Source organism: Alexandromys fortis, unplaced genomic scaffold (assembly GCF_014885135.2).
Source record: "Alexandromys fortis isolate MF-2015 unplaced genomic scaffold, M_Fortis_MF-2015_v1.1 scaffold_159, whole genome shotgun sequence".
Taxonomy (NCBI): Eukaryota; Metazoa; Chordata; class Mammalia; order Rodentia; family Cricetidae; genus Alexandromys; species Alexandromys fortis.
The window spans coordinates 3,365,584-3,378,423 of record NW_026068031.1 but is presented as its reverse complement, the minus strand read 5'-3'; the positions used below and the strand labels follow the sequence as shown (position 1 = coordinate 3,378,423).

The 12,840-nt window shown below is 39.6% G+C and overlaps 1 protein-coding gene across 4 annotated transcripts in view; it reads right to left on the bottom strand.

Annotated features, from left to right (window-relative positions):
* The window catches only part of Ylpm1 (YLP motif containing 1), an 83,430-nt gene that overhangs the window by 21,359 nt on the left and 49,231 nt on the right, over positions 1-12,840 (bottom strand). For all 4 annotated transcript variants that reach the window (XR_007595759.1, XM_050164564.1, XM_050164563.1 and 1 more), the window contains 7 exons: positions 7,585-7,999; positions 6,688-6,780; positions 6,284-6,473; positions 5,348-5,466; positions 4,018-4,172; positions 541-603; positions 175-294 (listed from right to left, as the gene is read on the bottom strand). Coding sequence is in view for 3 of the 4 variants with exons in the window: in XM_050164564.1 (XP_050020521.1) it covers positions 175-294; positions 541-603; positions 4,018-4,172; positions 5,348-5,466; positions 6,284-6,473; positions 6,688-6,780; positions 7,585-7,999 (1,155 nt within the window). In the remaining variant the exon portion in view is untranslated. The remainder of the gene's footprint in view (positions 1-174; positions 295-540; positions 604-4,017; positions 4,173-5,347; positions 5,467-6,283; positions 6,474-6,687; positions 6,781-7,584; positions 8,000-12,840) is intronic.

The window sequence follows — 12,840 nt, the reverse complement described above, 5'->3', positions numbered from 1 at the left end:
AGACAGACCCTTTTGAGTTCAAGGCCAACTTGGTCTACCTGAAGTTCCAGACCAGCCAGGGCTAGTAAGACCCTGCCTCAAAACAATAAACAATCCCTATCTCAAAAAACAAAACAACCCCATCTCTCCCTGAATGCATTTTTCTTAAAATCCCACCAAAAGATCACATCATACCTTCTTTTTCACTTTCTTTCCAGAATCCGGATCTTTTTCTTCTTTTTCTACTTCAGTGATGAAATAATCATCTAGACTTAAAACTCTGGGTGCAGGTCCTCCAAATTCTACTTCCTTATCCTAAGAATACAACAGTCAAATTGACAAACACACTAAAGTTCCCACTTGTGGCTAAATAAAATAAAAATTTCTGATGGTTTCAAATCAGAGGCAAAGTTATTTGTCTAAGTAGATAAAATATCTACTAAGGATCTATGGCCTATGGCCTCTATAACTGATCGAATGGGAGTTACCTGAATGAATAACATACTGCCTATTAACATAAGCAATTCTTTTCCTTTTCTTTTTTTGTTTTCCCATACTCACCCGAATAAGTTTTGCAACATGTGTCTTTCCACTGCCAGGCAATCCTCTCATGATGACAACGATCTGAAACACGAGGGTAGAGATTTTGGTTTGTGTGGGGTTGTGGGATATAGCTCATTTGGCTCAGTTTCTGTATGCTTGCCTAGCATTCATAAAGTCCTGAGCGTCATCCCAGTATCGTGGTAAATGACTGTAATCTCAGCACTCAGGTGGTAGAGGAAGAAGGTCAGAAGAACAAGGTCATCCTTGAACACACAGAGACTCTGACTAACCTCCTATACCTGAGACCTTGTCTTAAGAGACAAAACAAAAGCAGAACAAAGGAAACGAATATGTATGTGGAACAAACTACTTAAAAACCAATGGCCCAAAGAAATCAGAAGATAGTCTGACAGGAATGAAAAGAAAGACACATCATTATTCAGCTCATGGAATAAAACTGAACAAATGTTTGAAGGGAAGTTCTAGCTGCAGATGTCTATATCAAGGAAGATTCAGAGCCTGGAGAGATGGCTCAGCTGAAATTTTAGGACTGCTAGTACTCTCAGCTAGTGCACAACAAAAGATAAAATAAAAAACTCTAAAACACATTTCTGCAATTTGAGAATGGCTCAGCAGTTGAGAAGAACACTGGTTTTGGTTCCCAGCACTCACGTGGTGGCTGTAATTCCAGTTCCAGGGGATCCAACATCCTCTTCTGACCTCTGTGGGCACCAGGCACACAGGTGGTGTGCATACATACACGCAAACACACAGAACTCATCACACAAAATCAAATAAAATCTTCTAAAACATTAAGAAAGAAGATCTAACATAAAAAACTTACTTTTCTACCTAAATCACTAGCAAAAGAGCAAACTAAAACTAATGACACAGAAGGAAGGTAACAGAGACTAGAGCAGATACTAATGAAATGAGAAGAATGAGGAAAACATCAGGGTTTGGATCTGGTTCGTGTGTTACTCAAAAGTACAGGTGCTAGAAACTTTGTCTCCAGGGTCTGTTGGGTGGAGATAACGGAGTTTTTATCAGGTGGGGATTAATGGGAGAGGTTAATTAGATCGGTTGGGGTTATTCTTGAGGAACCCTGGACACCTTTCTTGATAGTGGAATAGTATAAATTGTAGGTCTGATCCTTGAATCTCTCTGGCTTCCTGTCTCACACATGTTCCCAACATCATACATCCTCCATGTTCTGATGCAACAAGAAAGTCCTCATCCCTTGCATCTCCTACACTGTGGTATAAATAAACATCTTTTCCTTATAAAGAACCCTGTCATTATGTCATTAGAAATGTCAGTTTCTAAATAACAAAAACCACACGTGCACACATTGCTCAAATCTATAAAATCAAAAGCTGGTCCTTTGGGAAAAAAAACACTAAAATTGATAATCTTTTACCTAGGCTAAAAAAAAAAGATTTTAAATTACTATAATAAAAAAATAGAGATGTCACTACCAATATTACAAAAAGGTGAAGAGATTATAAGAAAGATACACATGAGCTGCATGCTAACAAAGAATATACCTTAGATAAAACAAATAAATATCTAGAATGATGCATGCCCAAATTTGCCTAAGAAACAGCCCCCCCAAAAAGGGGGGTGGTGGTGATGAGAGATTAGTAAAACAAGAGAAAAAAAGGTCAAGTGTGGTAATATACATCCTTAATCCAGCACAAGGGAGGCAGAGGCAGGTGCATCTCTGTGAAGTTAGCCTGGCCTATATAGTGAATTCTAGAGCAACCAGAGATAAATAGTAAGACCCCGACCAAAAACCAAAAAAGTGAATAAACCTGGCATAGGTGACACATACTTTGAATGCCAGCCTTTGAGAAGTGGGGAGGCAGAAAGATCAGAAGAAGTTCAAAGTCATAAGGTCATTCTTGACTACAAAGTAAGTTTGAGGCTAGCTTTTTATACTTTGAGACCCTATCTCAATGAAAGAAAAACAAAAGAAAAAAATAGATTATGTGAATATGAACAGGATCAGAAAAAGACAGTAAACTGGTAAACAGATGAACAAAGAAGCACCAACAGGGCTGGAACAATGGCTCAGCTATTAAGGACACTGGCTATTCTTCCAAAGGACCCAGGTTTGATTCTCAGCACCCACACGGTAGAGCCACCTGTAACTCAGTTGCAGGGGATCTGATGTTCTCTTTGAGCCTCATAGGTACTAGGTATGCAAGCGGCACAGATACACAGGCAAAATACCCATGAATATAATAATAATAAAGTACTAATAAAGAAAAGCCTAGAAGACTCCATCACTGAGTTCTACTCAATATTTAAAGAGTGCCAATTCTTCCAAACACCAGAAGGAATAATTCCAAACTTATGAGGTCAACATCACTTTGTATCAAAACTAGTCAAAGACATGACAAGAAAACTAGCATATTATGAATGTAGATGTAATAATGATCTTCAAACCAGATCCAGCAACAGAAAAAATTGTTCTAGTAGCACCAACTACCATGAAAATAAATTACTGTATTAAATTATGCCAATGTACTAAAACAAAAGTCATACAATCATCTCTATTAATGTTAAAAAAAGAAAAAAGCATGCAACAAAACCCAACAACCGTTTGTGAGTAATACTATTCAAGAAAATAGGAACAGAAGGAAACTTCCTCAACCTGATGAAGTGCATCTATAAAAACCCACAGCTGAGTCAAGCAAGAAGGCTCAGTGGGTAAAGGCATTGGCTTCCATAACCGCAGTATCTATGTTTTATCCCTGGGATTTACAAGGTGGACAGAACCAACTCCTGTAAGCTGTTCTGACTCTGACATTTATAAGTGTATTGTGGCACAGGAACTGGATTCGATCTTAGCACCCACTAGGCTGCACGCAACCATTTGTAATTTCAGTCCCAGGGAAGCTGACTCCCTTTTCTGACCTCTGTGGGGACCAGGCACACGTATAGTGCACTACACACACACATAGGCAAAAACACTCATAAAAACAATGACTTATTAATCTATATACGTGGAATTCGGGTATGTGGATGAAATCTTTATTATAAGATTATCCAATATTAGACAAATTTCAAAGCATATATATTAATATATACATACATATATATCTCAGAGAGAGAATACATCAGAAAATTAAACCTAAACAAGTCTCCTAATCTCCCTTTTTGTTCCATATATCAAGAAGTCAAGCCTACTTTTTCTTTCTTCAAAATGCAATTAATTAAGCTTTCACAAACTATTTTTAAAAGTTTCCAACATTATTTTTGCAAAGAAATCTGGCTCTAAAATTTTTTAAGATTTTAAAGTGTAGGCAGTGTCTGAGATTGTTGGTTTCAGATGCTACGAGGCTTTGAAACCAATATTTTTAAGTTGCAGAAAAGTTGAGTAGAAAAATTCTACTCAAGATACTTCAAACTAAGTTAATAAAAGAAATAAGCCTCCCTCTTACCATTTTTACATTCACAACAATTACTAGTCAGGTTCATGGCACTTACTCTTTCAGGCCTGCTCTCCCGACCTGGGGGTTTCAGAATGTCATCCACGTTCTTGGACTCAGGCTTCTTCTCAACCCGTGGTGCTGGAGGTGGCTGGTGGCCCAGGGAAGGAGCTGGCAGGGGCATTCGCTCCTCTGGGTAAGTTCTTCGTTCTCCTGGGTTCAAGCAGTAGAATAACATGATTTACACAGTAATCATTGTGAAAGGTAATAACTTTTTCTTCTCTTCCTAATTATAAGTCAGATCAGGCCTAATGAGTTATGGGTCACTTTTAAATTTAATAAATACATAAATCTATTGCAATTGAGAAAATAAAAAGACTGGCATATTTGGGGAAAACATATTGTTCTGTAAAACACTGAATTCATCATTGTTCATATTAAATATGGGAAACTATTCAGCAAGAGGACATGGAGGAGTAAATATTCTGCCGGATAACCCAAGCTGATCCTGTACAGGCTCTATTACTTTTTCACTTCATAGTTTAAGAGCTAGAGTCATTGATTAGGAAAGGCTATTCCTGTGACTAGGTGGAAGTTTCTAGTTTAAGTGCAACTCACGGTAACGAAGAGAGACAAGTAAATTCAATGTCTAACAGTAAGCACCTTGTACTTTATCAATTCCATGCAACATCATGGAGCCACTAGGAGGTTTGAATATGGGTAAATGTATAAGATGCAGTTATTAAACAGAAGAAATACAAGACAACTTTACTTATCGGTGGGGATTCAACTTAGCATTGTAGCACTTCCCCAGCATGTGTGAGACTTTGGATTTGAGGCCTGACACAGCAAAAAACAAAAACAAAACACCACACACACAAGAAAACTCCTGGCTTTATTCGCAATTATAACTTCCTAAATAAGTATGAAGAGAGAATACGGCTGGAGTGATGACTCTGCACTGTCAGAGGACCAAGGTGCAATTCCAGTACCCACATGATGGCTCACAACAATCTCTAACTCCACTTTCAGGGGTTCCCTGGGCACCAGGCATGCATATGGTAGACACATATACACATAGGCAAAGTACCCATAGAAATAAAAAATAAAATAATTTTTAATTATTTTAAATAAAGTGAGAGAAATAAATAAATTGAAGTTGTAGTATGGTGTGTGGTGGGATTATAAGTGACTCTTTTCAAAACTCCTTTTAATAGTATAAAAATTAAATTTTATTTTATTAATTGTGTTACTATTTTTTAAATAATGTTACCTTATAAGAAATCAAGTATGGTTTACGATGAACGTTTAAATCCATAGCTACAAGGAAAAAACACCCTCTATTTGTTTCCATTTTCAACACAGTTGTTGTTAAGGCATTACTCTACCTCCAAACATGGATGGGCCTTCATAGGGTGGTCTATCAGACTTCCGGTCATAGGATGGCCTATCAAATCCTCCTCTTCTGGATGAGGAATGGTCTTTTTTGTCTCGATATGACTGATTCCTACAGGGTGTTGTAAGAGTTTTTGGTAAGTCTCTGCTTTATAACAATATCATTATCTGCCCATCGTCTTTTCTATGGCAGTTATTCCAGAGTCAATATTTAATTTTAAACTTGCCTTTTTCCCTTATATCTACCTAAAAATCTCAAGAATTGTAAAAATAAATTGCTTGCCTATAAGTTAAGTACTGGTTGCATTTTATCAATAATATCATGCTGGTACTAGTGGTTTACACCTTTAATCCCAGAACTTCAGGAAGGCAGAGGCCGGCAAATCTCTGTGAATTCAAGGCCAGCCTGATCTATAAACCAGTCCCAGGACAGCTAGGGCTACACAGAGAAATCCTATCTTAAAAAACAAAACAAAAATAAAAACAATTTACTGTGTTTCCTTTTGTCTTTCCCCATTTCCCATTTAATTCTCTGGAATTCAAGCTAACAGAACTCAGGTATGCACTTGCCTAGTAACGGCTCTTTCTTTTCCAAATGCTACATGATGAGAGTCACTAAATCTCTCTTTGGTATGCTGACTTTTGGTCAGGCATGGTGGCATATGCCTTTAAGCCCAGCGCTCAAGAGACAGAGGCAGATGCATCTTTGTGATCTGGAAGCCAGTCTGGTCTTTATAGCAAGTTTCAGGGAAGTCAGAGCTATATAATAGACCCTATCTCAAAAAAAAAAAAAAAAAAAAGATAAAAAAAGAAAAAGAACGAAAAAAAAAATCACACAACAACAAGAAACCAAAACCAAAAACCTGGCTTTTGCTGAATTTTACACATGATATTTTACATACATAGCAAAGATACTTTTCACAGTATACCTGTCATCTCGGGGTCTGCGCTCTCTGTCAAATCGATCCCGCTCATAGTCTAGAACACGATCCCTGTCTCTATCTCGATGTGGCTCTCGGTCCCTTTTAAAATCTCGATGATCTGCTATATTACTTTGACGGTCAAAATAAGGTTCACGGTCTCTGTCTCTATCACATCGATCACGCTGGCCAGCATGTTCTATAAAAACAATACAATGTAAGAACTCTAAGTGTTTTCAGAACTAAAATCAAGAAGTACAATTTAACTTCAGAAGTAGTATAAATCAATGTCTCAAATTTAAGAATCTTTTAGTGATGTTAAAGGAAAACCTAATCTTGCTAGGGAGGAAACTCTTGTAACAATTAGGCCATAAAGTTAAGCTTACAATTACTCTTCTCTCTGGAAACCCTACCTGCATCAAAAGTTGACCTTTCAGGTAATGGATCTGGGCGCAGAGTTATTCTTTCTCCATATGGTATCTGTTCAACTTTATTAGTAGGCATATCTGGCAAAGAAAACCAGGAATGAAATGTAAGAATGAAGCTTAAGAAAACCAAACCTCAGGTTAATATTTCCTGTAGAAATCTGGCATGGTAGTACATGCCTATAATCCTAGCACTCAGGAGGCTGAAGTAAGAGGAGCTAGAGCTTCTGGTGAGTCTGGACTACATAAATAAGTTCCAGGACCAGCAAGATAGTGTCTCCCTTCACCACAAAACCAATTCCTGTCAGGTGCACTGGTATACACTATAATCCCAGAACCAGGAGGCTAGGAGCAGGAGTTTAAGGTCATTGTCCTGGCTAGTTTACATCAACTTGACACAAACTAGAGTCATTTGATAGAAGGGATCCTCAAGTGAGAAAATGGCTCCAAAGGTCCAACAATAAGGCATTTTTTAAAAATTAGTGATTAATGGGAAAGAGCCCAGCCCACTGTGGATGGTGCCATCATTGGGTGGGTGGTCCTAGCAGAACTGAAAGCAGGCTGAGCAAGCCATGAAGAGCATGCCGGTAAGCAGCACCCCTCCATAGCGTCTGCACCAGCTCCTAACTTTAGGTTCCTGCCCTGCCTGAGCTCCTATTCTGGCTTCCTTCAATGATGGACTACAATATGGAGGTATAAGCCTTTCCAAGTTGATTTTTGGTCATAGTGTTTCATCATAGCAAGTAACACAGAGACAGAAATCCTCTGCTATAGAGTTGAGTTTAAAACCAATCTTGGCTAAGAGATCCTGTCTCACAAAACTAAAATCACTAATGAGCCAAATTTCTGTAAAACCCCAACCAAACGTTCACCATCAATACTCACCTCGGCCATGGCCATAGTCAACTGTATGTTGCATTGGTGGTGGTTTGGACATTGGTGGCATACCCATAGGCACTGGGCCAGGAGGGGGGATGGAAGAATGAACAGGTGGAGGTGGTAATACCGGAGCAGACGGAATTGCTGCAGTGTCTGACTTAAATTCTGAATTCAGTCCTTGATCAACATTTGTATCCCAGAGCCCATAGAAAGAATCTTCGTCCCAGCGTTCTTGTTTCATAGGTTTTCGCTTAATAACTGGAGGAGGAGGTGGTGGTGGTGGAGGCGGAGGAGGTGGTGGTGGTATTGGCACAGGTGGCCTAGTCAGAGGAACAGATGTTCTTGCTGGTGGAGCAGAGGGTCTTACAACTGACCCTGGTGGCTTACCCATAGGAGGGCGTGGTCTATAGGATCCTGGAGGCTAGAGAAGAAAGTAAATGGTTTAGTAAGCTAGTCACCATATACACTGTCGCAGATGAGTGGAAATTAAAATCCAGTTCTCAATGAAAAAATTAACATACAAGATATATTCAAAACGTAAAGCTTTTATGTTTTTAAAGACACTGGGAGGCTCGGTGGTTAAGATCATGCCCCGCTCTTGCAGAGGATACAAGCTCACTTCCTCATACCCACGCTGAGTGGACCATCTGCAACTCCAGCTCTAGGAGAACCCAAGAACTCTGGTCTCTGTAGGTACCTACATGCACATATCAACTTCACATATACATAATTCAAACGTGTGCACATGAGCACATGCACACACACGCGCGCACACACACTCCTGGGGCATGGTGGTGTATACCTTTAATCCCAGCACTTGGATTTAACAGAGTGAATTCAAGGCTGACCTAGTCTACATGGGAGGTTCCAAGCCAGCCAAGACTACATACTAAAACTCTGTCTCATTTTTTTTTTTTTTCCTAGACAAGGTTTCTCTATTTAACAATCCTGACTGTCCTGGAACTCACTCTATAGACCAGGCTAGCCTTGAACTCACAGAGATCCACCTACCTCTGCCTCCAGAGTGCTGGGATTAAAGGTGTGTGCCACTACTGCCCAGTTTCAAAAAACTTTTCTTAAACAAAAAACATCAGGCTGTGTGGTGGTGGCGTATCTTTAATCCCAGCACTCAGGAGGCAGAGGCAGGCAAATCTCTGAGTTTGAGGCCAGCCTGGAATACAGAATGGGTTCCAGGACAGGCTCCAAAAGATACACAGAGAAATCCTGCTGAAAAACCGAAAAAGAAAAAAAGAGGTGTCACCATATGCAATAAATATGAGAACCTAAGTTCAAGTAACAGAACTCACATAAAAAACTTGGGACATGGCTTGGAAAGATGGCTCAGTGGTTAAGAGCACTTGTTAATTGCAGAGGACCTGAGTTCAGTTCCCAGGACACACACGGTGGCTCACTCTAGTTCTAGGAAACCCGATACCTTCTGACATTTTAGAGTATGCATTTGGTGCACAAACATACAAACAAAATACTTACAAACATAAAACAAAAATAAGTAAACTTTTTTTTTTTTTAAATTGGAAATGGTGGTACATGCTTGTATTCCTCCAGCTAGGGAAGCAGAGACAGGCAGACCCTGGGGCTTCCCTGACAAGGAGACCTAGCCTAAATGTGAGCCCCAAGTCTGTGAGATATCTACCATCTAAAAGACAAGTATACAGTTGTTTAAGGAACAATAACTGAGGTTGACCAGTGGTTTCCATATAACATACATTACCTGTGAACATACACAGAAACATCAGATGGAAAATGAAGACAGGCCACAGAAAAGGAAAGCCTAACTATAGAAATGGCATTCCTAACAAAGTCATTGACTTCATAATATATAAAACTTTTCTAACTCTCGCTGGGTATGGAGGCATACCCATTCATCCTTCCAGGGAGGTGGATGGAGATGGATGAGTTTGAGGCCATAGTCAGTTACATAGCAAGTTTGAGACCAGCCTGGACTATGATACCTTGCTTCAAAAATAAAGAAAAACCTCAGCAAATGCTGTGCCACTGATAATCCCAGCACTCAGGGAGAAGAGGTACGTGGAGTTCTATGAGTTTAAGGCCAGCCTACCTGGCCAGGTGGTGGTGGTGCACACCTCTAGTCTCAGCACAGAGGCAGGCAGATCTCTGTGAGTTCAAGGTCAGCCAGGTCTACAAAGTGAGTTCTAGAACAGTTAGTTACACAGAGAAACCCTGTCTTGAAAGACAAAATACAAAATATAAAAAGGGCAAGCCTACTCTAACCAGACTAGCACATAAATATTCACAGCATAAGCCAACAATCCAGATGTCAGGCAACTGGTGAATGAATAAACAGTATGTGGTATATATATACACAGTGAATATTACCTAGAGTGAAAAGAAATGCAGTATCAACTCTTGCTATGACATGAACTCAAAAATGTTATACTAAGTGAAAACAGCCAGAAATACCGGACTATATGTTACATAGATTCAATGTAGATGAAATACTCAGAGAGGCAAAACTACAGAGACAGAAAACGTACTGCTTGAGGTTAAGGAAGAACTTAAGACGGCACAAATATTTTACTGGAGTAAGATGTTTTAAAATTAGATGACAGTGACACGTACTCAGGGATTTAGTTTAAAAATTAGTGAGGCACTAAGGAGATTGCTCAGTCAGTAAAGTGCTCAAATAAAACACTTTCTTAGTCTACAGGTTGTGGTCTATTTAATTTTCACTGACAGCTATTTTTGACCTTGGAAACCAACAGTATATATTACTTATGTATGTACTCATCTGTACACTGTGTTTTAAAAATTAGACTTTTGGGGCCGGAGAGATGACTCAATCTTTAAAAAGCACTGGTTGCTCTTCCAGAGGACTCAGACATGGCAGCTCAAAGCAGCTGTCTGTCTTCAGTTCCAGAGGATCTGCCATCCTTCCCTGGCCTCTGTGAGCATTCCACTTAAGTGGTACACTACATAAATGCAGGCAAACGTTCATACTCATAAAATTAAAAATAAATAAATCTTAAGAAAAGGCATATTTTAAAAATAAAATTGGGCTTTTCAGTAAAAATAGACTTTACTAATACTAATTAACATGGGAAAAAATTGTGTGTGGGGGGGGATTTTTCAAGACAGGTTCTCTGTGTAACCCTGGCTTGCCTCAACTCTAAGATCCTCCTGCCTCTTGCTTCCCAAATGTTGGGATTAAGGCGTGCACCACCACCACCTAGCAGCATAGAAAAAACAACATTATTAGTTACCAAATGTGTACAGAGAGGATGTGGAGATGGCTAGGAAGTTAAGAGCATTTAAGTTAAGAAAATTTAGTTCTCAGCACAGGCACTAAGCGGCTCACAACTATCTATAACTCCAGTTTCAGGGGATCTTCTGTCCTAGAGCACCCACATAACTTATGACACATATTCACACAGACATGCACATACACTTAAAAGAACCTTTAAAAAATATGTACTGGTTATGGTGTAGATGTTATACAACTATATAATAGAGTTGTTTTTATTAAGACTAAGTTTTAGGCTGGGCGATGGTGGCGTATGAATTCCAGCTCTCGGGAGGCAGAGACAGGCAAATCTCTGAGTTCAAGGCCAGCCTGGTCTACAGAGCTAGTTCCAGAACAGCCAGAACTGTTACTCAGAGACGCTCTGTCTCTACAAACAAAAAAGAGTAAGTTTTAAATGCTTTTATTATTTATTTGTTAGGTCAAGACTTAATTTTATTAACAAATATGAGACCAATTGTCTCTGGCTATGTCTGGTAGGTATAAATTTAAAAAGCAACATATCTAAGCAGAGAGAATGTCTTTTTGTTTTGTTTTGTTTGAGACAGGGTTTCCCTTTGTAGTATTGGCTGTCCTGGAATTTTGCTCTGTAGCCCAGGCTGGCCTCAAACTCACAGAGATCCACCTGCCCCTGTCTCTTCAGTGTTGAAATTAAAGGCACCACACATCTGAGAATGCCTTATTTTTGACTGAAGTTTCACACTTTATGAATTTAAGATATCCAAAATAAAAACCTGATACTGGACACTGACCTTGGGCTTCATGCCTATTAGGCAGGCATTCTACCACCTGAGCTTCATCCTCAGCAGTTAGAAGCTAAGGAGCAGCATGGTAAGGCTGATGTTTTAAAAAAATGTTTGGAAGGCCAGGCATGGTGGCACATGCCTTTGATCCCAGTACTCTGGAGGAGAGGCAGGCGGATTTCTGTGAGTTTGAGGCCAGCCTAGTCTTACACAGTGAGTTCTGAACCTACCATGGCTACGGAGTGAAAGCTTGCTTAAACGGGGGAAAAAAATGTTATGTCAAGCAGTAGTGGTGCACACCTTTAATGCTAGCACTTGGGAGGCAGAGACACGTGAATCTCTTTGAGTTTGAGGTCAGCCTACTTCTACAGAGCTAGTTCCATTATAGCCAGGACTACACAAAGAAACCTTACCTGTAAATACAAAACAAAAAAGTCATTTGGAGGGTGATCTGGTAGAGACACCTGCCTCCAAGCCTGAGGACCTGAGTTTAGTTCTAGAACTCACATGGTATAAATGAAGAAAACTAACTCCTACAAGTTGTCCTCTGACCTCCATGTTCTCTCTCTCTCTCTCTCTCTCTCTCTCTCTCTCTCTCTCTCTCTCTCTCTCTCTCATACACACACTAAACAAACAAACAAACAAATAAATAAAATATTATTTAGAATGTGGGGCTGGAGAGATGGCTCTGCAGTCAGGACTAGAGTTTGGTCTGCAGCACCCACCAACAGGCTCACAACTGCCTTCAGCTCTAGTTCCCAAGTATCTGACATCATTTTCAGAGCTCTGAAGGCACCCACAGCATGCAATAAACTTCAACACACACAGACATACACTCACACACATAAAATAAATCTTTCAAATAAAGTGTCTGTTTGGTTAAATACATAATAAGTACTGCCCAAAATACAAGAGTATGAGAGAACTTCTTCTGATGTGATAGAAATTTATTATTTCAATACAGTTGCTAAACAGTGGGGCTGGAGAGTTGGCTCAGTGGTTATGAGCACCTGTTACTCTTACAGTGGATAAGGTTTGATTCCCAGCACTCACAGGGAGGCTCACAACCATCTGTATCTTTACCTCCAGTCCCAGGGTATCTGAAGGCCTCTTCTGACCTTCATGAGCACCAGGCAAGCTCATGAAGCAAATGCACACACAGACAAACTATTCATACAAACACTAAACAAATCTAAAAACAATTTTAACTTAAAAAGTAATAAGGGCTGGGGATTTACC